Below are 27,407 nucleotides of genomic sequence, written 5' to 3' on the forward strand. Positions count from 1 at the left end.
ATAAATCAGCATACGACATTAATAAAATATTTCCTTCATCCCAACATACTTGGATGGATTTTAATTCACAGGAAAAATTGTCTGGGTCACACCTTTCCAATTGAGGACGCGTCTATCAGATAGCAAGATACTTCTCAATAGAGTAGAAATTCATCGCATTTTTTCCTTAGCAATATGTGGAAATTTTATTTTCCAAATCTAGAACTGGCTTATTTATATATTTTTCTAATTTTACATAAATCGCATGAACCAAATTATATTTTTATGTTCTGAGATATTATCAGTTCAAAATTATGCTGAAAGTCAATATTAATGCTTTCGATTGGTGTTATATTTAATCTTTTGCATATTGTTTATATGTATATTCGTGTGTATATATCATATATATATATGTATATATATATATTATATGTATGTATATATATATATTAATTGTAAATATATTATATATATGTATATATATATTATATGTATATATTGCATATATAATATATATATATATGTATAATATATGTAAAAAAATATTTATATATAATATAATATATATATGTATATAACATTGTTTTTCCCGTGTGCATTTGTTGTTTATGTATATGGTGGGATAAAATGCTATCATCCTTAATTCTCCATAAACTACGCCAACTTCTCTGGTTGCTAAGAACATCGCTTTCACCGTTCAGCAAACCTTATTTTGGCATGATACCCTTATATGCATACTTACATTGAACAGAAACTAGTTTTGCTGTAAAATCTCCCGTTATGGATGCCAACTTCTTTTCATTTGGGACGTTGTATTGACCAGAAGAACACAGCTCTTTGAAGCATCTGAATACTCGAATTTCTTTTCATTAGCTCACAGTTTTTTCAGTCATTCAATTCAATGTCATCCCTTAAATGTGGTTTTGAATTATTTCACTTTAACATTATTCATAATGTTCCTGAGATAGGAAATATTTAGTTTGCACTCAATCTTTCCTTAAAAGTCTACTCTGTAGAGTTTGGACAAGGAGTTTATGTAAAAAAAATTTCACCGCTTCAGCAGAATTTCTTAATTATCTTCAAATACTTAATCAAATTACTCTTCACTTTTGGGCGATCATACGACTGGTCTATGATAAGACAGCGTCTAGCATAGGATATATTATCTAATTTATGAGGGATGCATCTGATCATATCTACTTGTTCCCATAATTAATTTTCTAGGTCATCAGGTATGATGTACTCGCATTGGGAGACTCTCCCTCTTCATTCTTTTGCTGTATTCGATATAACACCCTTCCAAAGTGCTTATTCACATGTTATAGGTTACATTTCAACAAATTTATCAATTTAATTATCCTGTCACTATTTATTGACTCTTCTCTTTCACCCTAACCATAAGATAGTTTTTTTACATTACACCCAATAGCTGCTGTGCTATTTCCATGATCTGCCGCCTACTTTCACACTCTAGGTTGTAGTTTACACCATATTTGTAAATTCCTTCATTTTATATTCTCCTCATGAGTACCATTTACACTTTCATGCTCTTCCTACATAGCAGTCATTCCCCTTGGTTGTTACAGCTACCGTCCCAGAAAATTAATTCAAAATGCATCGTATTACGCAACATCTTTCTCGTGGGTTCCTCTAGGCCATCATGCTTAGTAATGTCATTAAAGGATCTTCCCAAAATTCCTCAACCAATCACAGATGCCGTCAGCAAAGGATTTAAGGGTGATGGCATTTCTCCCTAATGCTGTTCTTTAGGTACATTATATTTCCCTGTAAAACGCCTATGAAGGAATTAAGAAAAGAGGCGTGATAGTTGTCTTATCTTTTCTACAGTGTTTTTTCGTCAGTTATCATTGCCGGAGCGGATAAGTCAACCCTGATCCAATTCGAAATCAGTCGAGAGACTCTTACTGCAGTGCACTAGGGTGTTGCCGGAATTGCAGTTTCAGCCACGGGTGTCAGTGCTCTGTTTAATGTGCAATATTATCGGACATTTTCCATGTGGGATGAAATCCGAGAGACTGCGGCACATCACCCTTGGCGCTAGAGCAGGAGGGGGGACAAAGCGTACAACATAGAAGACAATTGACCTTTGATTGCATTCAGTGCAATTGAATTATTTTCACCACAGGTTCTCTCCCTTGATGGCTGTCAACAAGAAACAAATCATGGAAAAAATTTACAAAATTGTTGAATGCAGACCAGTCCGGGAGCAGTGACTTCCGCAGGCGGAAATTTGCAAGGAGTGCTATCTAGTAGTGAAAACAGGACTCATTTGATATCTCTTGTTTAAAACTATTGGATTGTAAGACGTAAACAAAATCTTTGAGGAATACAATCCAATAGCTTAAACAAGAGATATCAAGCGAGTCCTGTTTAAACTACTAGATCGCACTCCTTGGAATTTTCCGCCTGCGGAAGTCACTGCTCCCGGATTGGTCTGCGTTCAACAATTTTGTAATTTTTTGCTATGATCTCGTTATATTTTTTGACAATATTGTAATATGGACATGTATTAATTATCAGAAGAAATAAATTTTTTTCCTAAACCCTTTCCAAATTTTAAATACCAAAGTCTCGATGCCGGACAGAGCCTAGTTTTAATTAAATAGGACTTAAGGGTATATTGTAAGGCATTTTTTTGATTAAAATCGATAAAAATTGTTCAAAAAAATGAAGAAAAGAGCATTTTTTATTTAAATGATTTTATTTAAATGATAATTATTTTTTATATATTAAAAAATTTATCGGAATAAAGTTTGTTTAGAAGATTTTTTACTTGCGAAAAAAAATATTCTAAGTCCAGAATAAAAATTTCTATGGACAGGGTTAGAAAGATAGAAAGTTTTCAAATTTTAGTCAACATTTATTTGCGGAGTTATAGTACAAAATTTTACAAAAGAAAAAGTACATTTTTTTATTGCCTTGCAATAACTGTAGTCGTGCATTATTATGCAGTTTTGCACATCACGTTCTTTGCACAAAGAATGGTTGTAAGTCAAGACGGTGATCGGTTTGCTTGATTTCAGCTTCACTCTGCAAAGGATGAACGATGACCTGTGAAAAAAACCTGTGAAAAAAAAATTAATTTTAGTAGGGTGATAGATAACATTTCATGAAAAAATTAAGTTAATTATGTTATTTGAGAATATATTGTGTTTGGCAATGGTTAGATTCATTGAACAGTCAATTTGCCTTCTATTTATAGTTACCACCCACGAAAACTAACTTAATTCAAATGAAAGTTACTTAAGAAATTACTTTAATGGCAGGATTATAGCAATGAAACAATGGATTGATTGCATTTCAGTATCCCTCGGCGACTTGCATATGTAGTTCAATTCCGCAATGAAAAATCATTGAATTATTGATGCAGGAGCAATCTTAATCACCGCAGCGTATGTGGAATTAATGAATATCGACATTTGGCTAGAGGAAATATAACTACTAAATATTGTTGGCGCATCTGTCCCCGCGTTTGAGCCTAAAAATTACCAGTTCTCTCTTCATCTTGGTTTTGCAGTGTGACTCGATTCAACATGCACAACAGTTACCTAACTTTATTCCATTGATCAGAATGACCTATCACGAAATAACTAGACAAAATGACAAAGGGTACTGGGGCAGGAGAGGTGCGTTACATAAAGGTTGCCATTGAAAAATTCAAAAAGATAACCTTTATTATATATAATAATGAATAATATCTTTCATAGCAAATACAATGATATAAACAATAATAGTACGAAGTTTGACAAATACAAAAAAACAACGTTTGATAAAATATAAACATTTTTAAACAAACCTGCGAATATATGCAGAAAATTATATACAAAATTGAAAGGCAAATTTCGCAAATTCCCCAGTCAGTATTTATTACTCAACGCCAAATACACGTTTGAATACTAATTTGGTAAGGTTTTTTTAATTTCTAAAATTTTAAGTAATGAAAAAATTTCAGTTGAATCTTTTATTAGACATTGGCATTGGCATTTACAAGTCAAATTTATCTATCACTCAATTCCGAGCCATGCTTCGAGAACACAAGGTATTGTGTTTCGGAAATAATTCACCCCAGCTCATGGATGCCACCCCACGAAAACCACCTTAGTTGAAGAGAAGGATATTAATTTATTAGCACTAATTTTGAGAGAAATTAGGATATCTAAACATACGAGATAATTGCAAAATTTAATTATACGCACTTTGGTTTACCACGAAATTATTCAAACGACACCTTTGTTTCCTTGGCATAAACTTACTGATCATTCAGTAACTCAAAAGTTGAATGTGAAATGAATGATCCAACTGAATAGCAGCGGATAGGAACCCCACTCGTATTAGCACCAATCACATTCAACATCAAGTTCTATCGTATTAACCTCTGACAAAAACATGTGAAGTATCAATATCTACTTGAATGTAGAAGTTTAAATTTTATTAGTATAAGATTTTCGCAGCAGTGGACGACGTTCTAATTTCACAAATGTGATCGATATCACAATGAACTATTATTAGGTGCACTGGAATGCTCATATCAAAACCTGCCCTATAAATGAATTTATTACCAATGAATGCATTTCTATCGAGATTTGGAGAAACTTCACATTTCACTATCTTGAGCTAACTTTGAGCAAAACCTTTTACATGTTATCGAAAAAAATAACGAAAGCGAAGAGTGTCTAAAGGTACATGAACTACCTTTTTATTGTCCCGATTACATCATATCTGCAAAATTAATGCTGAATTTTTTGCTGCAATTGTAGGTGAATGCTTATGATTAATATTAATTAAAATAAACTGATGTAACTAGTGTAACACAAAACGATCAAAATATGAAAGCATGCAACCAATAGAAGAGCTATACTCTATTGAATATGTATTCAAATACAGTCCGACAGACTGAAATTTCGCACTCAAGTAATCCAAACCCAGCTTTTTCCGCCGACTACCCTCTGCTCTTTCCCTGCAGTAATACCGTATATTAAATTCCTATGTAAGGGTACATAGGATTAAGGAAGAGTATCAACTCGTTTAAGAGCGACGATGAGAAGATATCCTTGTGTTAGCTGAAAAATATTACCAATGACCAAGTGTTCTCCTGAATTTTTGGCAGAAGCCGCAGCACCGCAGCAGTCTGTGGGTTCAGTAAATATCGACCTTCGACTAGAGGAAATATAACTACTAAAAATTATTGGCGTGTCTGTCTTCGCATTAGAACTTTAAATTAATAGTCATCTCTTTATACTGCATGCTTGGGTCTGCAGTGTGACCACGAATGCAGATTACACTTCGGCTGAATTGTTTCTCCTAAATTGATATTTTCAATTCCATTCCAGATCAATCACCCTAAATTGAACTCTGAGTCCTGTTCCTAAAATAGCAGTATTGTTAAAGGAATTCTCAATCATTCTCAGCACATAAAGAACATTAGTATTCCTAAGATTTAATTATTCAACACTAGTACTTCAACCAACAGTTGAGAACAAGCTAATATTAAAATTGAGTGCTTTGAGCGCCCTAAGCAAATTAGATCACGTACAAGCCCTGTTGGCTTGTCCGTTGTATTTTTCTAGAGTTTACAAATTAAATCGGATAAAAACAAGTAAAGACAAAATTAAATACGGCAAATGCTCTAATGTCTCAATTGTTGATTTTTGGCAATTATTTAGCGTTAAGCATGTACCGACTGACGCATGATTGCATAGTAATTTCAAGTTCATAATTTAAAATCAATGCAAATTACCAAGAAATCAAAGGCTCTCGTCCAGTCGATACCAGTGCCAGCCAATACACCCCCTTCATCCATATTTCCTCCCTCCTTAGGATTTCTCCGAACATATGCCTCTTCTCGCCCATTATACCAAGTACTTCCTCATTTGTTTTCTTCTCTGTCCATTTCACCTTCTCCATTCTTCTCCACACCCACATTTCAAAAGCCTCCAATCTACGTCTATCCTCCTGCTTCAATGACCACGTTTCCGCACCGTACATACTAGTAGCTACGCTCCATATCAAAGTTTTTACGAGTCTTTTCTTAAAATCCTTACTCAACGTCCCTGTCATCAACTCCCTCCTCTTGAAAGCCTCTTTGCCTAACGCAATTTTTCTCCTTACGTCCCTATTAATTTGACCGTGTTGGTCCAAAACACTTCCCAGATACGTTAACTGTTCTACCTGCTCTAGTTTTTGCCCTCCTACTTTAATGTTAAGCTTAGCCTTTTTCTTTCTAGAAAATCGCATAACCTTTGTTTTATTAATATTGATTCTCATCCCGTACCTGTCGCACTGAATTTCCAATTCACTAAGCAATGCTTGCAGTCCCTTGGCTGACTGACAAACTAAATCTTGGTCATCAGCAAACCTAACTGATTTTACGAATCCCCCGCCCACTTTCATTCCTACCTCGAGTTCTTCCCATGCCTCTTTGATCATTTCCTCTGCATACAGGTTTAACAACAACGGTGATAATGGGCAACCCTGCCTTACACCTCTTCCTAATACTGCCCATCCGGACTCCCCGTTCCCCAATCGCACCTGAGCAGTCTGAGACATGTACAGGTTGCGGATTAGCCTCCTATCCTTCCAATCTATTCTTATTTTCTTCAATATACTCAGTTTTTCCCAATTCACTCTATCAAACGCTTTTTCGAAATCTACAAAACAGGTAAATACCTCCTGGTTGTATTCTATACTCCTCTCGATTAATGATCACATTACTGCAATGGCATCACGTGTACTTCTACATCTACATAATACCCCGCAAGCCGCCGCAAGGGCGTGTGGCGGGGGGTGTTAGGTCACCAACCGTAAAAAAGAAAAATACCACATGCAAAAAAAACAACGCGGAAAATTACACCCACAGCAGCGCACACACTCGTGCAAAAATCCCTTCAACCAATACTCATGCAAACACACATACCGCAAAACAACTAAAAAACTGCACCCCATGATGCAGCACGAAAGCCATCCTACTTGTCCCCTTCCTGAAACTAAACTGATCATCCCCTAAGTAATCATTTGCTCTACTCTCTATCCTTTTGTTTATGATCCTGTGAACAACTTCAGCTGCGTGGGATATCAAACATTGCCCTGTAGTCCGCACATAATGTAGCCTTTACCTTTTTCAAAATAGGAACTAACACTGATCTCACTAAGTCTTCCAGCCAGATTTCTTCCTCAGATACTACGAATTAGCCCATAGTCTCTTCCTACCAAATTTTCCTGAACCTTTTAGTAATTCCACAGGAATGTTATCCACCCCCAACGCCTGATTTGATTTAATCTCCACTGATGCTCTTTATCTCATAGCTTAGCTTTGGGAATTCTTACAGATATAGCGCATATTTGGTGGAATTTATGGCCCTTGCGGACACACAAATTTAGGTGAAGAAAGATATTCGGAATATTAAATTTCTTCAGATTCCGCCCTCCTTAAGTTAACGTAGCAGATAAATTAAGAGAGCGAAGAGAAACAAGAGTCGCGTCAATGTTTTTGACGGAAGGCAAGACCAGACGCAGATTTAGGAAAGGAGAGACGTTAAGCTGTTCCGAAATATGGTGAAAAAGGAACATTTTAGTAAATTCCAAAGAAACTGCGGGAGATGCCGCAACAGTAACTTTTAACGGAGTCATCCGCTAATGTGCATTTTAATGCAACAATTCCAGAGCGTAAAAATCATTTTCAAAGCACTCGACCGGATATTGAGGGATCTGGGTTCGAGTCCCAGTCAAGGCGAATGATTTTTACGCTCTGAAATTGTTGCATTAAAATGAACATTTTAGTCTTAAAAACCTTCAATGTCCTTCGGTTTTGTAGTACTAGCCAATTATGGATCCGGGAAAACATCCCGTCATAACTGAAGTTAACATCTGTGATTCAATGAGTGGTTTCATGAGTAGTATCGAGGAAGCTGCTTCATAAACTTTTCAATCTATATTCATATCAATTACCGCTGAAGCTTCATCACATAGCTTAATGGCAAAACTATGACGACTAACATAGTATGTTGGCGGAATAGTATAGCCCAGTGTGAGATTGTGCCAATTTAATCTATTCAGTTGGTCTGGTTAGTAGGTTGAGTATGTTGGGCGCGAAGATAAAATGCTGAACGAAAATAAACTGGTAAGAGATGATGATATGTACTTTACTTATTAAAATCTGCTGGTTGGAGTGACTAATTCCTGTCAGCCGAATAGGAAATCCAGGACCCTAAATTCAATCTCTGCGACTGACGACCGCCGAAAGCGAATTTTAATCTCTAATGAAAAACCGTAACATCATTCCTGAGTACATACTTATAGGCTAAATCTTCAGTTTGATTTATGATGAAGAAAGAACATTTTACTGTTTAACGATTAAGATATGTGTGATGTGATGTCACCGATACGACCTAATTCAGGGAACGAGGAGCAGTGCACAGGCTTATGTACAAGACTACCGCCATCTAAAAAGACGCTGAAAAAAAACAAGTCCTATAAAACACTAATTGCTAGACATGGAATGAAGATGAAACTCAATTGAGGATGTGGTAGGGGTCTGCCAGAGTGTCTTAATTACTTAGAGTCCAAGAAAGGGAAGACTTAATTTTAGGAAACCCTCCGGCAGTAGCTGTAAGTAGAAATAGTTCATAGTATGAAACTAACTGAGCTTAAGCTCTAAGTCAGCTTAAGAATATTCGCGATCGATAAACGAGAGACAAATATTAACTAAAGAATCAATACCAAGCAGATAATCAAATTATACTAAGCAAATAATCAAATGCAATGAATCGGAACTAAATAATGAATTAAAAGTTGGAATATCTCGGTAGCATTATTTGATTGGAAAGAGTCGAGGCGAGATTAGTGAATGAAAAATTTCAGAATATTTAAAGTAGATTAGTGCCAAAGAAAACAAAAACCTACCGAGGAGAATACCAAGATGGAACTATGGTGGCAGATTGCGGAATAATTAAAAATATAAAATCTTGAAGCAATAAAACGCTCCTGTAATAAACAAGTAAAGAGTAAAGGCCAGGCAATGACTTTTGCGTGCAAGAAATTGTTGAAACGACCTGATTGTAACCCTAATTTAGGACCATGAAAACAATGCGATGTGCTATTTATCTAGTCTGCGATCAGAAAATAACTTTCATATTTGATAAGAAATTGTTCAATGAACAGCTATACTTAGACTATCAACGAGATCTCAAAATACCAACTTTTCCCAACTTTGGGTGACATTACACTGCCTGTAAGTCGTGCCTTCCTGGGTGTTACCTAACACCCAGGAAGGCACGGCAGAACATGAATCAGGTTACTGAACTATTCATTATTCCCTATAATTCTCTCATCAATGGCTCTCTAATAGTCACTTCAGGAGACATTTATTAAGATCACATGATGAACACTAAAACCACGATGATCCACCCTAAGTTCAGTTTGATAGATGAAACTATATTGAAATATCGAGTTCACCAAGCCCAACGGCGTGTGAAATTCACAAATCAGGGTAGGGGCCAGTTTCTTTCCCTGTGCCGCCTATGGTTTCACCGGAAGATCTAGTGCCTGAAAAAAATCACAGTACCGGCGCTAGGTGGTGAAGCTGATAGTGCCCAAAGATTTACCTGGGAATTAACCCCCGCGGTCAGTAGTCTAACGCTCTACCCATTCGTATGCGTAAGAAAATATTTTAAGAGCATTGTGGATAACTTTGAAATATTGCACGAGGTAGGTAGCTCATTTTAATATTATGAATGCATTTTGTGACAATTTCATTTCCATCATTTGAACTTTTTAAAAATTTACATATGGAGAGCTAAGAATAAAAACTATAAAAAACTAACCACAATTACGAACGCCACCGAGGGCACAAGAATATACAGCTTGGAAATTTTAAAGCACCACGCCTCTTATATGTGAATAGGAATCCTAATTTTGTTCGCTTGGTCGCACTTTGGCGACTTCACGATTTTTTAGTCAAACGCGACAAAAAAAGTTTTCTAAGAATTTGAAGTTCCGATGCTGGGTTTTGAATGAGCGAAAATTGTTCAGGGAACCTGATAAAGCAAAATCTAGAGTGAATTCAGTCCTCTTAGAGAGACATTGAATCAAATGCAATTTAGAATATATAGGAGTAGTAACTACCTTTCAAAAGAAACGAGCAGTCTGCAATATCAAAGGCCTCTGGAGGCTCTCTCGGTGTCAGCTGTTGACCGGAGCACAGCAACTTGCGCGCTTCTCTGATCCGAAGTGGCGCTCTCCCGATTTAAAGAATTCGGCGTCCTCGGGTTACTGGGTGAAAATATTCTTAGAATCCTCCAATTTTCAATTATGATAAATCTACGAGATGCTGTTCCATGTTGCTGAAGATTTCCACTTTCTTCCACACAGGCCGTTACGATGTTACCAGCAAACCCACGTCCCAAACATTTCTCTGTTCCATTCTGATTTAGCTCCACTTCAATTGCAGTAGAATCCGCTAAAAGAAAGCATTTCTAATATTAGTACATCCGAAAATATTTGAATAGTAACTAAATATAATTTTACTCTAGAATACAAATATTACGAAGCTAAAATTGAGTTACGGGAGAAATATTCAACGAATTAATAGCGAATCAAAATTACTCTCGCACCAGCGTCAATGCGAACAATATCAAATGAGAGCCCCAAGGGAAAACTTTTCATATATTAAGATGCCGAAACAAATTGAGAACAAGACCACAAGTCAATATAAAGGTATTAAATAAACTTGTTGATTAATTCGGGCGATCGTGAATTATAATTGCGAGGAATAGCATTTAACAAGAAGCACAGCTATGCCTAATAGGGCTTTCAGATATTCCAGGCGGATTCACTATGAAAAACTAAATTGGAATAACATAACAGAACTATCAGGTACACAAGCGCAAAAATAAAATCCTGAATCTACACAGAAAATAATTCTTCATCAAAGTTAAATCTTTGCGTTAATTAAGAGGCGGAATTCATCCGAGTTTTCTGTAGGAGAGCACGTGATACCCATCCCACTCCGAATAGAGGCTTCACCCGCGGCTAAAAGTTACAATTAATGTGGCTAAATGAATTTTAAAGTTACACAATTTTCCTCAGAAAATTAAAAATAAAGCGTTAAAATTAGGTTACCTTTCCGGATTAGTCTAACAGCATTAAGGAAGTCATATCGCCGATCAGCTGATGAAAAGAGGTCATTCTTCACCTTCCCACTTCGAAGCGTACCTCTCGATCGGATAAAATTGCGATATGATGCATTCTTCCGCAGTGAAGTCTGTCAGCAGTCCAAATAAGACGACAGGCATACTAAAGCTCAAGTTGAAACGTCTGCAAGGCATTAAAGCAGTAAGAATAAGCATTTTTTTAAATTAAAGTTAGATATAGCCATTTTCGTAGAATTAGCAAGTTTACATAGCGATATAGAACTGACTTATTAAAATCAAGTAAGCTCATTCTTAAAACTAATAATTACACGGCTAATACTCAGCCAGTGAAGCACCAATGCTCTACGTGAGGGCATTAGATGGGAAATATTCTTACATGAAATTACTTTCTAATTGCGTGATCACACATCTTCGGAAGAACAAAGCAGCAAGTCGCACCGAAAACAAATTAAATCACATTCTTCAGTGAGAGATTCAATTTGACAAGTTTTCGTTTAGAATTTTCACGCTAGGCACGTGGAATTTGACTAAAAAAATTTGATATTCACAAACGAAAGGTTACAAGATTCGGTTATTACAACTCACTTCCACAGACCTCGAGCATGCCTTCAAAGGAGTGCACGAGAAACCTAGTCCTCTCAAGTTAACGTGGGAGGCGTGAACAGCACAGTCGCTCGAAGAGTATACGCCTTCTGTAACCTCGCGTCAAATTTCGTCTTTCCCCAAATTTCGAGTGTTATGTGCCGCGAAATCTTCATTCAGTTACAGCAGTATATATAGACAAATTTATCCATAATCCAGCATGTTTGAGACACTATAAAGTATCGTAGAAAAAATTTTACCAGAAAAGCAAATCAGAGTTCAGGGCACAATTAAGACGACCGCGGGAAATGAGTTTTAAGACAGCAAATATAATATTAAATTTTTTTCAGGAAAATAACCAAGAACACAAGGCCAGTTACTTACTTGATTTGGGACAGAGACATATGACCTCTCGTTTCTCTCACTACGCCGTTCGCTCCGCCTAAGCGTACCCTCTCTCTTGAGCACGCCTGCAGTGACCCGAGCTTGAAGAAAGACTTCTTAGAAATAAGTTCTTGACTGGGGAACGTACGAGAGAAGGGGCGAGAATAGATGGACGGCTGGTGATTGGTGGGTGAAGGTAGGAGAAGGGGAACGTTTTGAGCTGCCGGGAAGGAGGGTGGGAATAGTTGAATGAAAGATTGGGTTGGGGAGGAGGGAGATGAGAGGTGGGGTGAAAATGGAATGTAGGGTAGAACGAGGGTGAAGGGGGTTAAGAAAGAATGTTGTAGGGACAGCTGAACGCGAAATGGCACAAAATGAAACAAGCATTTGTTAATGGAAATACGAGTGAGCTGAACATATGCGACAATAGTAAAGTATCCTGTAACACTGATTGGTACACGATGCTCTTGCTTGAGGCGTACACACTCAGTAGTACGCAAGGTAAATCTTAAGTGCAAACAAAAAAAGCATTTGATTTCCAATCTTCTCTTTATAAAAAAAAGACTGCGAGCGAGAAGAGAATTGATAAGAATACCAACAAAACGGTCACGAAATGTGTTCGCTAATAGACTTCAAACCAAAAACTACTGAAGAGCATGAGCACACAATATCTTCGGCAATGAACATGGTCTTGGCGATCAAAAGGAATCCAAATTTTCTACTAGTATTATTCATTACACAAACGTCTTGCGAGATATTAATTTGTAAGAATTAACAATTCCAAGTACCCTGCGTAATCTTCCATTCCTTAAAGTCTAGGACGTGCTCAAGTAGACTGCGGTGTGATTTTGAACCCTTCGCCAGAATAATTGCCCCATTTAGGCTGTCCCCGAGTAGACGAAGCTCACTTCGGGCCCGATTGACGCGTCGGCGATTCCACTGGCTTCCTTTGGGACGGGTTAGATTTCCATTCGCGGCAGCCCGAGGTTTGTTCAAATAGGATGTCACCGACTAGGAAGTCGCCGGTTATAAATTAAAATGGGAGCCCAAAGGCTTCGCTTTGCACGCCGGGCCGTTCGAACTGCCTTCCCACCGTCGCCTTTCAGCCAGAAGATAGGGGAATACCGAGCCGGCTTCCTCTCTGCCTGACGCAATCCCTCGCACCTATCCGATCCCCAAAAGCCCGCCCACCCTCGAGAAGCATGTGTGGATCTTATTATCTTATCAATGCCATGATGGAATACGCTCTCATGAATTGATTCCGTAAATAATAATTTTTCCAATATGAAACTTTGATTTCACTAAAAGCTTTGTGACCAGGAAGTCGTCTCGCGAAGTTACCTAGACGACGGGACATCTTAGAAATAAATGTGCATCAACAATATTAACATATTAAATAATACTTTATTGTTAATAGATTAGGACAAGTAATCGGTCTTTGCGATAGTTTTTAAGTGTTGTTTTTGGGTGAATTCGCATGAAACTCCAAAATAGTGACTAACAACCAAGCTTACAATTTTTAAAATAGAAACATATAGCTTCTAGTTTGATTGAATCTCTTTCCAGGAATGACAGTGTAATTAAACAAAATGAGTCCTCTAAACTATTCCCAAGAAATCTTGAATCACTCATTGCATCCTCCTTAACAGTTGATGGCAAGATAGAAAGGGCATTAGGGGATTTTAATCAAATAAGGCCCTAGGGGTAGACAGCATTCCCATGGAATTTCTCAAAGGTTTAGGAAAAGGTGGGAGGAAGAGTGTATGGAATAATTAGTAGCACTTAGGAGGGAGAATTTGATTAACCAAAAGACTTAAAGAGATCAGTGTTAGTTGCTATTCCAAAAAAGGGAAAAGCAGCCATATGCAAGGAATACAGAACAATATTTGATTCTGCACACAGCTTAAGTGATTCTAAGGTTCATCAATAAGATGATGTGGAGCAGGGATGACCGATTTATATTCAGGATTCCATGCATGATGACATAGCACTAACAAGGTCACTAACAGAGAGGAATATAAGACACATTCAAGATGTATTAGTTTGTCTGTAGATATTGAGCAAGCATTTGACAAGAGGGAATTGGGTGGAGTTAATAAATGTATTGTAGAAAATAGATGTAGATTGGTGGGAAAGGAGACTAATTCGCAACCTGTACCTGCCTCAGACTTTAAAGTGTGCGTGGCGGGCAGTTAGGATAGGCAGTATAATGAATAAGGATTAGGGGTGTCTTCACAAGGAGGAGGAATTGATGAAAAGGACATTGAGTAAGGATTAACCTCCTTTCGGCCGATTGAAACTTTATTATGGAGTGTGTTTTTGCACAGCACTTAAACATGGTCATTGAAGCAAGATGACAGGTGTGAATTGGAGGCTTTTCAAATGTAAGTGAGGAGGATGGAAAAGGGGAAATGGACAAAAAGGAAAAGAGAAAGGGCTAAGTATGTGGGGGAGGAGAGAAGGATGTTGTGAGAAATCCTAAGGGGGCAGCAAATAGGGATTCAGAACATTTTGTTTGGGAATTGGATGCCGAAGACAGTGACAGAGAGGAGGACATCAGGCAAGTGGGGAAGGAAAAGGAATATGATAGGCATGTTAAATGGAATTAAGGAAGGGAGGATGTATGCTGAATTGATGAGGGATAGTGTCTGATGCCCGAGTTTGTTTTTTATTTAGAGGCAATCAAATGTATTGTTATACAATTGCATAGGCTGCTTAAAACTTACCTTAACCTGGAGAATACCAATAATAATTTCAATTATATGGCAATATGTTCAATATAACCTTTCGTTTTTAGTTAACCTAATTTGACCATGAAAAGCTGGCAACAACTCCCTCATGAATGAGACAAAATTTTAACACTGATAAAAAAAATACGAACTATTTTATATATACTAATAATATAAAAATAAAAATACAACCAAATTAATTTTTTATTAGCATTGTGATTTACTACACAAGTCATACATTTTTTGTGTTGTGCAAGCACTTGTTATGTGTTTTATATGGAAAAGTTTAAAAAGTTCAGCAAATTACACTGTCAAGACAATGCTGGATATTTAACATTCTCATAAAATCTTGGCTTTACAGTCAGCTTTACAACTACATGGAAAAGAGAGGAAGATACACCTTGACTACAATCCATAGAAACAGGAATGTGAAAGAGGGCAGAACCTGTTTTTTTTGTGAAAACAGTGCATTCACTCAATGTGAAATTTCAATAGATCTACATAACAAGAGTTGAAAAGTTAAAACTAAGACAAGGAGTTGACACTAACTTTTTAATATCCTCAAGTAAAATGCCAAAATGCATTTTTCTGTGAATATACCGTAGTAAAATTTCTGATTAAAATTTAAGACTTTGAAAGACTTGAGATTTAATACTGCATCAGAGTATTCATGCATGAAAAGTACTATTTCATACATGATGAAATAAGAGGTTACATAAAACTGCTCTAAAAGCTTGAGGACAATCAATATTTACTGAACTGGACAAAGGTAATTAGTGCAACAATATTAACTTGAATTGCATCTTACCAATGCTTAGGGAAATAAATTAAACATCTTCTATAAACACTATTTAAAAATTCAATAAATAATATATAAAATGCTAACAAAGTTGCAAAATATCACAAATTAACACAGAAAGTGCTTAAATGATCACAAATAGGCATTTGACTATAGGATTTGCAAAACCCTCTAAATTAAATGTTTATAAACATTATTGTACATATCAATCCAACATTCCCTAGGTCCACCCTTGATGAGAAATGAGATAGTCATGCAAAGACTCCCATCAATGAATTAAATGCATTATTATATTTCTCATGATTGTAAATGTACCAGTTTTATCAAGATGGCTTTTATGCAGATGCCTATCACAGTAAAAGAACTTAAATAGATACAAAAATAAATGGGAAGAAAACGGCACTACATTCAGTAACACAGGCACATATTCTTTCATATAATAAAAATAAATTGTTTAAATATCTCAATGAAAGCCATATATACATAACAGGGCAATTTGATTTGATGAAGCACACAATTTAAATGCAACCAAGCTGGATGAAAAGAACTTGGGTATAAATTTCAATTCACAAGTGATCATTCTTCAAACCTAACAAAAGAGTGCAAACCTTGAACTTTTTCAAACTGTAAAAAATAAACTATAAACCACACAACTATTCTTTACATTAAACATTTGTGGTTCAGCAGAGGCAGAGACAATACCCTGTAGTCATTTGGTAGCCAAAATACTAAAATACAATACAAAATTTGATAGGCAATTACTTCTGCAAAGTACCTATCATTGTATGAACAATAATAAGATTGTCTCAGCAGATCCATACTATTATTCAAAGCTATTGTGCTAAACAATCACCACAACTAATTCAATGAAACAAATATTAATTGCATTTGCCCAATATCTGGTACAATTCTAAGCATAACATCTTTCAACAAAAGGAATAAAATTTGATTTTGCAGCATCATTGTGCTATCTGCAGCATTGAACTTTGTCATAGGGACTTCAAGAATGAGATTAAAATAGATCTATTGGGACATTAACTCACCAAAAAAGGTGGTCAAGAAATTTCCAATGTAATTAACTTGCATAATACTCCTACAGCAGAAAACTATCACATTGCAGAAACTTCAGCATTTTAAAAAACTTTCAGTAATTCTTTTAAAGGTATTAAAACTCCCAAAGTATAATCGATTACTTCAGAATGCACAAAGCCAGTCCACATAAAAATGACCAAAACACACTATTCATGTTATCCTACTCAGTCAATTTGAAACTAGGTATTTAAACATTTCATTCAATTGTTAACAGACATGTGCATGAGCAGCTGGAAAGACTAGAAGTACACATTTGAGCCAAAACTTTGACACATTTGACAGGAGCTTGAGGCTTCACATGGTAATTTCCCCTTCGAAAGCAAGACAGGTAAATTATATCCCAAATCAGTATACAAAGTCAACAACATAAATAACTCTGAGGATGTCAGACAATAAAGGAAATTCCCATAACAATTACCTGGAATAATTAACTGGACAAAAACATTCTTTAAACAAATAAATCAATGTGAATTATCTAAGAACTACTGAGTGAAATTGTAATGAAAATATTCAACAACTACTTTCAACTACATATCTTCAACAACATAGAAAAATTTACAGGAAACATCATGTTTGATCCCTCATAATTCAGCCTGATAAAAGCTCGGCTATTGTGGGCTTTATGTCCCCCTACTTGCCTACGAGATTGTGGTTTTGTCAGTTTTTTTTACAGGATTGTCCATTAAGGTGGGATATGGGCAAGAATATATCTTTGCAGACAAATATTGAAGATGAGATCATAGTAAACAAATGCTACAATGTAGATAATTTAAATTCACTATTTATGTATCATTGCATATTAATCTTAATACATAAATCTAATGAGATCAATTATTAAAATATATCTGAATTACATTAACTTGAAACAAATATTAAATCTGGATAAGGAGCTTAAAAGAGCAGCTTCATAACTTCAGTGGGCTCAGCAGCCCACTGTAACCCTATTCTCAATTTGAGATGAAAATCTCATTTCTAATTGACTAGAACAGAATATCCTCGATTAAGATAGCAACATTTGGTAAGAAATATCTTTCGGGTAGTTTAAAATAGTTCTAAAGAAACTATAACTTATTTTATTCTTCAATACTAAGAGGAGTATTCAATGCAATGTACACAACCAATTTGCCTTCGCATATTGAGACTATTGGAGTGGCCTGATGAAAATCAACAAATTTAATAATTGAAATTATGTCAATGGAGACATATTAAATTAATTAATACTTGTCAAACTGTACTATGCCATACCACTACCTTCGTTGAGCACCTGCAGGGTAGACTTAAAAAATTTCTTTATTGAACTATGATGATGGAGTTAACCTTGAAGCTGGGTGTTGGGAGGGAGTCATCAAATTTTCAACTTTAGCAGGTCTCTCAGCTAAATTTCGGCTGAAAAGAGAGAAATGAATTTTTAGAGCTAACTGCCACGTTATGAAGTGAAAATTATTTCAAATAGTGACAGATTCATAAAACCATGCAAGACTAAGGTATTTACTCACATAAACAATGTAGTACACTGTGTACCTGAGGCAAAGACGAAGAAATAATTCATATAAACCATAAAAAAAATTTCCAATGAATAAGCAGTCAAATTGTGCTGAATGCCATTATATATGAAATTTATTTGTTTTAACGCTTCCTACATTTTACGATTCCAATGATGAGCCAGAGGAAAGGAGAAGCTACAAGCAAAGAAGATTCAGATTAATTTGGACACTAAAACAAAGGAAATATTTTATGGTTTACATCATTGGTCAGGATGGAGAAGAGAAAAAAAATCATTCCAAAGCAAACAAAAATATCTACAAGTAATTTTAGTTTGTATGCAAAACTTGTGATAAAAGTGCTGGACCTTGAAGAAATTTGAAGCATTAAATCACAAAATGCTACTATTTTCAGTTCTAAGTGAGTACAATTGGTATTCAAAGGTTTCCAACATGTAAAATTCACTGATGAATAACTATTTGTACATTTATCACTAACAGATGTTTGGTATAAGATTACATAACAATTTTTCAACCTTAAGATAATAACTGACTAAATTAAAATATTAACTATCCTTTCCTGATTTTTTTAGCAATTGAATCCGCTGTAATTTTACAGTAGATGTCAGAAATTATATGGTACACCACAGAGAAGGTTAGTTTAATTTTGTAATCACTTTAAATATCACATTCGACATACTGAAAGCATAGAACTATCAAAAACAGCAAAGGTGAAATGTGGAACAAGCAACCTCAATGTAGAGAAGGAATTAATACATTGGAATCCATCCTCAAGATTTGGATATCAGGGACCATATTGCAATATTAGGCATTTGATTTACTCTGACTTATATCATGTTAATGCCATACATATTTTCTTAAAACTTACTGAAATACAGGCAAACCATCTACTTGAAAACATGTTAGGGCACAAATTAAGTTGATTCATTAGATAGTGTGTTTCATGGAATGTTTATGATCTATTCAAAATTTAGAATACTCGTAGTATTGAATAGGTTTAACCTTCATTCTGAAAATTTTTTTGTTTGGTGGGATAGAATATTGAGGAACATTAGATGAGTGTCTCCAAATGAAGAATATAACAGCTAAACAATTACTAAGGGTAACCACTCTTAGTGGTTACTCTTAGTAATTGGTTGCATGAATTAAGATAATGTGAGTTGAAAATAAAACTAGCAGAACTTACCATAATAAATTTCACCACTCCTAAGTTTGTAATCATATGGAGTTTTCATTAAGATACAAAGACAAAGCATGTTGGCAATGTAAGCATAATGGAAAGGTTGAGTGAGAATCACACTAAGATTTTACACAGAGATTTAAATACTTTTTTCAAGTCCTATTAAGACACAGATGTTAGAAATATTATTTCGTAGGTGGGTACCCTTACTGCTTGAAAAATGATTGAACTTGACACCCTTGAAATGTAATTTAATGAAGAGTTGATTCATAAAACATAACGCTGGCTGAAAGAGTGCTCTAAAAAATATGCATGTAAAGAGCATAACTTCTGATGAGGAATGATGACCGTTGATAGGAAAAGCAGCCTGCTAATAAGCTGCACTTGATAGCTCTTTCAGGTACATTTTGGAATATTGAATGATATGTTACCTGAGCAGCCAAATTTCAAAAAAAGCAGGACGAGTGGATGAGAGAGATACCGAGAGGCAATGGGATGTTGAAGACAGTGACAGAAGTATGACTGCTGGGATAGCAAGGAGGAGAGATGAAAAGAACAGGCATTTTGGATGTAATTAAGGGAGGTAGAAAGTATGCAGAGCTTAATAATTATTTATTGTACCATGAGACTTAAGAATGTTTTGTGTCATTTAAGTTATGATGCACAGGAGCAAAGTAGTGTGCACTGTCAAGGCCCATCAAAAACCTGGTAGAGTAAGGCCCATCATTATTATCAGGACAGCTAATAAAAAGGCCCTATTGGTAATCTTTGCCACAATTCCCCTTACGTTTCCAGGACTCAAAATTGTAAAAACAAATTACAGCAGAAGATTTGGCACACGGGCATTGATCATGTACTTAGGATTGCTTGATTGTTCATTGTCAGAAATTTTCAGGATGAATAAATTTTGGCAGTAAGGGATGCACTGTATTTCTTGCAGAACTGCTTAATTACACCTTGCTTATTCTTGTTACTTCCTTTTGTCAAACCATCACAATCCAGCAGGTAGGCATAAGTTTATAATTTAGCAATGAGAAATCATTTGGTTGACAATCAATGACATTGGTTGATTATCAAGGATTTGGTCAAAATTGTAAACGTCTTTCATTTATATATGCCGATGTTTTGATTCATTTATAAAACCACCTTCAGCGCTAAATAAACTGATATTATACACCAGAAATCAACATCAATACAATTACAATAAACATCCCAATTATATAAAAGATAATTTATCTTGTACGCCCTACAATTGCCATTATCATTCAACAATGTTGGATAAGAAACTGATATGAATAAATATGACAGAGTTGATGCCTCATTCAAGGTTTTTTTCAACATAAAAAAAGAAGTAACACATTTGTACTATTACACTAATATTATCCTCAGTTTGATCTGTTGCACCATTTATAAAATTCAAATTACAAGCGAATATATCGTTGTCATCATTCAAACTTTTATACAAGTGATCTCTTTAAAACGAAGTCATCATTCCTGTCCATTTGTCCTTTCCTCCATCCTTTATTGATGATCCCAAAGTACTGTATGTGAAATTAAATTTATGGTACCATAGTCCTCACTTAGCCTAAATTATCCCTTTCTTGGGGTGGGAGTTAACATTGATTGAAATAAGTCTTTTGACTTCCTTAAATACTAAGAAATGAGTTCATAAAAGCCATTTTGTCCATATTTTCCTAATCCATTTCTATCTGTTCTACAGGGATGTTATTCAATGTTCTAGAGTAAAGATGCTGAAAAGGTGATATTTTGCCAAAATTTAATAGATATGTGAAACAATCAGAAGTCCTTGAGAGGTACTCCTGGAATAGCAATGAGAAATGGGGCAGAATACTACTGCAGGGAATTTAGAGAATATGCAGAAGAAAATGAGAGGTTAATCACAGTAAACAGGCATAAGATCACTTCAGCAGCATGGCCATGCCAAGCAATTAAACAGCATTTTTCTAAACAATATGCTTGCCATCAATTAATTCAGGTATGCCTAAGTAATTCTTCGGGAAAGTTTTTGTGATGGATAATCTTATAGCAAATAGGTAACTGTGAAAAGCCACTGATGAGAAGATTCATTATGAACTATATTTCAAGAAGAACATAACAGAAGAGATAACTGGAGATTTCAGGGTATTCGGCTGTCAACCATGGATGTTAGAGGAATGTTTGACAGTAGAGCCATGAGAAGTATAAACCTTATAAGCAGTTGTTAAGAGGCACCGCTTATACAGTCTGAATGAGGAGAAGATCTCAAGCATCTCAAGGCGTGAAGGGTGGCTAATTTTCTGTAACAATCAAGGATCCCAAAATTTCAGCCAAAACCAGGTGACACCAAAGGTGAAAATGATTCTGTTAGTAATGCCAATTTTAATGCGAAAATAACTGAGGACAACCAAATTGGGGATGGTAGATCAGAACATTGCTCATGACTGCTTTAAAAGATATACCATTTCCATGTGATGATAAGAATGGTGGGGCGAGCGTTGACCTTTGCCAGAATCTTGGAGAAAAAGAGAGTCAAAGAAATGCTCATGCAGTGAGGGTAATTGTGCTTCTGAGAATGCAGAGTTGCTGGGAGGTATGTTCCCAGAACATCTTGCCTGGATGGGAAGCAGTCGGTAGAGAGGTCAGGGGTATGTGCACTGCAACTATGAAGGGACATGGAGACAATTTGAAAATAAATCAGACATGGGCATTCGTCAAAACACAAGATGTCCATGTTATTGGTTAACAGGTGGTGTTTAGCTTAGTAAAAATAGTCATATTAAGAGACTACATGCCCAATTAGCAGCTCAGAGGTACAATCAAATTTATGGGATAAATTATTAGATAAGTCTCAGGAAGGAAAGTAAGAGCAGTAAAAAAGCCAACTCATGATCCTGTTGGCAGTGTCTTTGCAAAGGGGACGGTTGATACTTATGTCTTTTGTAAAGAATTATCTATAGGCTTTACCAGTCTGTGAAAGATTTGAATGACTGTATGACTAAGACATGTGGTGAAAAATGTACATCACATTATATAAGCATGCACAAGAACCTGTTATAAATTATCAAAATCCAGCAGCATGTCCCCTAATGCGACTGAATAATATAATTAAGTTTGTATTGAATTTAGCATTCACAGCATATTCCTTAAATTTTTGTAATTTTGAAAAAGAAATAAAAGCATGAACATTGAATTTCAATGTAATAGGGATGTACTTTTTGGCAAGAAAATAAAATTATTTCTTCAAAAGAAATTAATTCAAAACCTTACCACTGTACTTTTATACATTATACATTTCTATCCTGTCTATTACACAATGATGATAGCCTAGGTATACACTGAAAGAATCCTTTGTCTAGAAGTTTAGATTGGCTGAAAGATCACCTTCCAGCCAACTACTAAATATAAATTTTCCAGTACACAAAACTTCTCCATTGCTTTCAAATAAATATAAATCATTGGGATTGGGGGCAAAAGTTGAATGGAAAGTAATGTTAATTTCTCAAAGACTCGCCAACATAAATGTTTTGGATAATATTTTAAGCTTATATTCCCTTGGTTATTTTTAAATACAGACACACACATGCTAATGTCACCATTTGAAATAGGTAGTTTGATCTAAATATTTATATAATAAAGTCCATGAAATCTTAACTTTTGGCCCCACTTAAATTGTATCAGCTATAATTTCTACTTTATCCTTAGTCAGGAACTTTCTGAGGTGCAATAAATACATTTATATTTGTAGTTAAATACTCCGATCACACATTTACATTCCTGATGAGAACACAAAATCTCAGATGAAATAAAAAAGAGTAAATAACGCCAAGCAACAAATATATATCATTACTCTTTTTAATGAAGCATATATATTAATATCACCCTCATATCGTAATATATATTAATATCACCCTCAACACATTATGTTTTAAATTAAAACCATACTTGCAACGAAGGCAGCTCCATGCACATAATATAAGGCTGCAGTTGATATTAATGCCATAAAATTTTTTAAATGACATTTATGCAGTGTTTCAAATAAACAGTGATTACATATCAATAACTAACCATCTCAATTTACTTAAATAGTATTGCACTTTAAAAATATACATACATATAATACTGAAATCTGTGAAATATTTTAAGTGGACACAATGATGAGATAATATTAAGTCTTTACATTTTCTGTTGATGATGTTAGCACAAAATCACAGTTATTCCACTTCATCAAGTGGCAGAAATTAAAACTTGAAGTAAAACCACGAAATTAGTACCTAAAATGAAAAACGCAATTGACATTTATAAATTAATTTTCCTAGAAGATTGATACTGACTATAAAGTGTAGTTGACACCTTGGGAATTAACTTTCACCTGAACTGCAGTTAAATGGCAACATATTCTTGATTAACATACATTCATCATTGGTAATATCTGGTCCTTTAAAGATATACAGAGACGGTTACACATATAGTTACATAGTAAGCTTAGAAATATCTCATGAAATTTGATACAACATTTTTTTTTAATGGTCAATCATTCATTAGCCATTGATGACTGGGACATTATGAAGGATGGTATCTTTGGAGTTGTTTGAAATTTGACTCTGACTGTAGAACACCATCATTTAATACTGGATACTAAAATGAATATGACCACATTATCAATCATTTTCATTAAATAAATATTTATGAGAATTATTTTTCCCTTAAAATTTTAAATTTTTATAAACAGAATAGATACTTATTCACATAAATTATATTTGAGTTAACATAGCCCAATTTTCATTTGCTGGGTTAATAGTAAACTTTAAAGCCTCAATATTATAAGTATAAAATATCCATGCACTTTGGTATAGCAGAAAAAGTACAATGGCCATGCATAGTGAACAAATAATTACATCATGTGTAATTTAACATTTCTGCAGTGAGTGTATTTTAGATTATTGATGCTATTTAATGAATGAGAATATATACAAATATGCACATACATGAGTGGAATATTAGGAAAGAAGGGACCCTCACTTGACGAAGCCATGGTCTGTAAAATATTTGCACCACAGAATTTCACATGTCATAGCTAAAAATAATTTCATCCAACTCACTATGTAAAGCACCTAAAAGTGCCAATAATAATCAATGCACAATATTCCATAGTGACTATTTCCTTCTATGCATTGTGAGAACTTCCTCTTTCTCTGCCCTACATCATTTCTTTCTTAATTACCAAGAATAAAGGGAAGTTGAATTTCTGGTCGCTGAAAGATATACAGTCAGTTATATATGCTTTGTATACATAATTATAATTTTCCTAAACTATGTTATTTAATTTTATCTACAATTTAATATACATAATTTAATATGCTAAGAATTTCTAGTCTGCTAAGGATGAAATTCGTCACCAAAAAACTGTCTCTTCTTGTCTCTCAGTAGCAAATTGCAGATTATGGTTGGCTGGGAGATTCAACTGATTTTATTCAAAGCAAAATGAGATTGTCCTGTCATCACATTACATAACCCCAGTATTTATGATAATTTCAAAAAGATATTTCTAAATTATTGTATAATGATTATAAATCAATTTTAATTACCAAATATTCCAATTTTTTAAATTAATATGTCACAGATTAACACAACATTTTCTTTATGTAATGGGAAAAAAATTCTTTTCTACACACTCTAGGGAAATAATAGAGTTGGGCATGACAATTTGATTTTTCAAACTTATTACCATGAAGGGTAATATTGTACCTTCATTCAATGATGGTATTTGCTGTTAGTTTTCTCAGTTTAAAGTAGCCTTTCAATTATAGGCAATAGAAGAACCTTTGAGTGAGCATATATATTAATGATAGTGACTTTGGCCAATGATTTTAAAAAGATAATAAATATCGGTTTCTTCCTGAAAACATTATTTTTTAAAAACATTCAGTTATATTTTCATCTAGATCCATTTGAATTCAGTGGACCATAATTCTCCCCCTGCCCAGCGATATACTGAAGGTATTTCATATCCCTCACTGCTATTAATTTTGTAAGCAAATTTATCAACTGAAACAATACAGAATAAACTTTAAAGACAAAGACTATAAGAATTGATGCAAAAAAATCAATCAGCAAAAAGAAGAATTTGAAGGCAAGGATTAACATTGGTTACATGGAAAATAATATTTAAAAATTGCTTTAATCAGTAAACAAAAAGAGTCAACACAATGTAAACAAAAATAAGTCAAAGTAGTACCCAGAAAAATATAGATCTGACTTGTATTTGAGTGCTGATCTATCAGATAAGAACTTATCCATTACACCAAACATATGCACTCAAACTCAATGAACGGAATAAATGGAATGAATGAAAAGACATGAATATTTTACATTTTTCAGTCTTTAAATATATTTTTCTCGATAATATTGAGGTCATTTGGGAGACCAAGGAGTTCAGGAAACATAGAAGTCATACGTCAGTCACTTCTATCCAATGTTTACCATTATAGAAATGCAATGTGATAAGTTCAATAAAATTATTTTAATCATGGTGTGCCATATTAAACAATAAAATGAAAGCAATTTTCCCCGAAAAAACTTTAAATCAAGCTCAAATTTTCCAGAAAAATTCATAATTATTCATCCATAATTTCATCATGGAATGAAGGGTGAAATAACGCATTTATAGAAGAAAATTATATTGATTTCCTGAGGAAATGTTGCATATAAATTAATCTCTTGTCTTCTGAATACTATATGTATGCGATGCTAGACTCATCTTGTGTATAAGTGTCCAAAATATGCATACCCAAAATTTTCTGTTTCAATACTTTCTTAGGAAAAAATCTCAGAATGTATTAATAACATGGAAGCTATTATTAATATTAAGTCCTATTAACTCATTGCATAAATGACATGGAAGTACTGGGGTAAACCTTGCCATGTGAGGGTCACTTCTCTACTGTCATTAAAAATTAACAAATAAATAAATAACTGAGGAAAAGAATTCTCACACTATGAATCAGATTTCATTGATAACATTCAAAGGAAAAAGATGAAGACCAAGCTTATATTTCAAGTATGTTCAAATAAAAAATAATTTTGAGAGTAAATGACACTAAAAACAATAAAAATATCAATTAAATGTTATTTGATTTAGATTTCTGTAGAGATATTAGTCAGGGAATGTGTAACTAAGATTCAAACAGGGAAGTAATGATAGTATTAAAGAAAATATGAATTGTAACAACTTTAAGGGTGATCATTACGACAACAACATAACAACAAAAATCATAAACAAAGAGTTAAAACCCCAATCACTTTCATTTTTAAAATTTCACGGAATTATAACTACGCAAACCAGTATTAATGTACAATGCATAATGAACATAGTAGTTTGAAAAGCTTGTATACAAAATGCAAGGCTGAATAATCATTTATGGATGATGAATCATAGTATATTGATAATTATTAATCAGAAATGAAAAAAATTTCAACTTTAATTACTGGTTTACGCATCCATTAGTAATTCATAAAATGTAGAAGTTACAATGCCTTAATTACAATATAAATTATTCTTAAATTCCTATCAATGGTATGGGCTAGACATTTACCATTTAACTGGTCAGCAACTTCTTTAGTGATGGGGAGAAAGTGATAAATAATTTAAAAAAGTAATGCATGCTGAGCATACTACCTTGATCAAAAATTTCCCGGAATTTATTCAGAAAATTAAAAATACAAGTTTATTCATCTAAATCTATATTGTCCCCTTCAAAGTAATCCCCATCGACTGCAACACACTTATGCCAGCGCTTGATCCAATCCTCGAAACATTTTTTATATTCGGTTTTCGGTATGTCCATCAGTGCTTCCTGCGATTTTTCCATTACTTCCTCTCGGCTGCTAAAACGCGTTCCCCGTAATGGTTTTTTAACTCGATTGAACAGAAAGAAGTCACAGGGAGCCAAATCAGGTGAATTCGGTGGCTGTTGGATGGTATTTGTTGCATTT

The 27,407-nt window shown here is 34.6% G+C and overlaps 1 protein-coding gene across 4 annotated transcripts in view; it reads right to left on the minus strand.

The window, feature by feature from the left end:
* Window positions 1-15,057: 15,057 nt before the first annotated feature.
* Window positions 15,058-27,407, minus strand: part of LOC139693996 (uncharacterized) — a 37,978-nt gene continuing 25,628 nt past the window's right edge. For 2 of the 4 annotated variants that reach the window (XM_071592379.1, XM_071592382.1), the window contains one exon: window positions 15,058-18,119. In XM_071592379.1, the coding sequence (XP_071448480.1) occupies window positions 18,032-18,119 (88 nt within the window). In that variant the 3' untranslated portion in view covers window positions 15,058-18,031. The remainder of the gene's footprint in view (window positions 18,120-27,407) is intronic. The other 2 variants (XM_071592381.1, XM_071592380.1) reach the window with 1 other exon arrangement.

The sequence above is a fragment of the Hetaerina americana genome, unplaced genomic scaffold, assembly GCF_022747635.1.
Source record: "Hetaerina americana unplaced genomic scaffold, ioHetAmer1.1.p SCAF_5, whole genome shotgun sequence".
NCBI lineage: Eukaryota > Metazoa > Arthropoda > Insecta > Odonata > Calopterygidae > Hetaerina > Hetaerina americana.